Here is a 1,154-nt window from a genome sequence, read left to right as displayed (position 1 = left end):
TTGTGGTGGTGAAAGTAAAAATAGTAGTGAAAACGAGGGTTCCAGTAAACAAACTCGCACAAAGGGCAGTGATTTAACTATAAGAGAAAGTTCTAATGGCAATGATTTAACTATTGGCAGTGATTTAACTATAAGAGAAAGTTCTAATGATCTCGAGGTAACTCAAAAATACAGGAATTTGTGGGTTCAATGCGAGAATTGTTATGGATTAAATTATAAGAAATTTTTTAAATCAAAAATGAATATTTGTGAACAATGTGGATATCATTTGAAAATGAGTAGTTCGTATAGAATTGAACTTTTGGTCGATCCTGGTACTTGGGATCCTATGGATGAAGACATGGTCTCTCTGGATCCCATTGAATTTCATTCAGAAGAGGAGCCTTATAAAGATCGTATTGATTCTTATCAAAGAAAGACAGGATTAACCGAGGTTGTTCAAACAGGCATAGGCCAAATAAACGACATTCCCGTATCAATTGGGGTTATGGATTTTTAGTTTATGGGGGGTAGTATGGGATCCGTAGTCGGAGAGAAAATCACCCATTTGATTGAACACGCTGCCAATCAAATTTTACCTCTTATTATAGTGTGTGCTTATAGGGGCGCGCATGCAGGAAGGAAGTTTGAGCTTGATGCAAATGGCTAAAATATCGTCTGCTTTATATGATTATCAATTAAATAAAAAATTATTTTATGTATCAATCCTTGCATCTCCGACAACTGGTGGAGTGACAGCTAGTTTTGGTATGTTGGGGGATATCATTATTGCCGAACCCAATGCCTACATTGTATTTGCAGGTAAAAGAGTAATTGAACAAACATTGAATAAAACAGTCCCCGTAGGTTCACAAGTAGCTGAATACTTATTCCAGAAGGGTTTATTTGACCTAATTGTACCACGTAATCTTTTAAAAAGCGTTCTGAGTGAGTTATTTAAGCTCCACGCCTTTTTTCCTTTGAATCAAAAGTCAAGCAAAATCAAGTAGAGCACTAAGGTCATTATTTTATTTTATTTGTGTTTGTAGCCAAAAAGTAATTAGTTTATCGGAATCAAAGTAAATAAGATAATAGTAAATAAGATAAAGTAAATAAGATAATAATGGCCCTTTCTTTGGTGATAGAAGATCTAATTGTAGAAAGAATCAAAACTA

At 34.4% G+C, this 1,154-nt stretch overlaps 1 protein-coding gene across 1 annotated transcript; it reads left to right on the top strand.

Annotated features, from left to right (window-relative positions):
* LOC124893896 (acetyl-coenzyme A carboxylase carboxyl transferase subunit beta, chloroplastic-like) lies at positions 1-1,029 on the top strand (the record flags this gene model as incomplete). The annotated part of the gene is given in 1 exon segment (XM_047404729.1): positions 1-1,029. A coding segment is annotated over 1 exon segment (499 nt), but the record flags the coding sequence as incomplete, so codon positions are not given.
* Between the last annotated feature and the right edge of the window lie 125 nt (positions 1,030-1,154).

This window comes from Capsicum annuum, unplaced genomic scaffold, assembly GCF_002878395.1.
Source record: "Capsicum annuum cultivar UCD-10X-F1 unplaced genomic scaffold, UCD10Xv1.1 ctg66963, whole genome shotgun sequence".
NCBI classification, from domain to species: domain Eukaryota; kingdom Viridiplantae; phylum Streptophyta; class Magnoliopsida; order Solanales; family Solanaceae; genus Capsicum; species Capsicum annuum.
The sequence above is the reverse complement of the archived record's forward strand: the minus strand, read 5'-3'. Positions and strand labels throughout refer to the sequence as shown.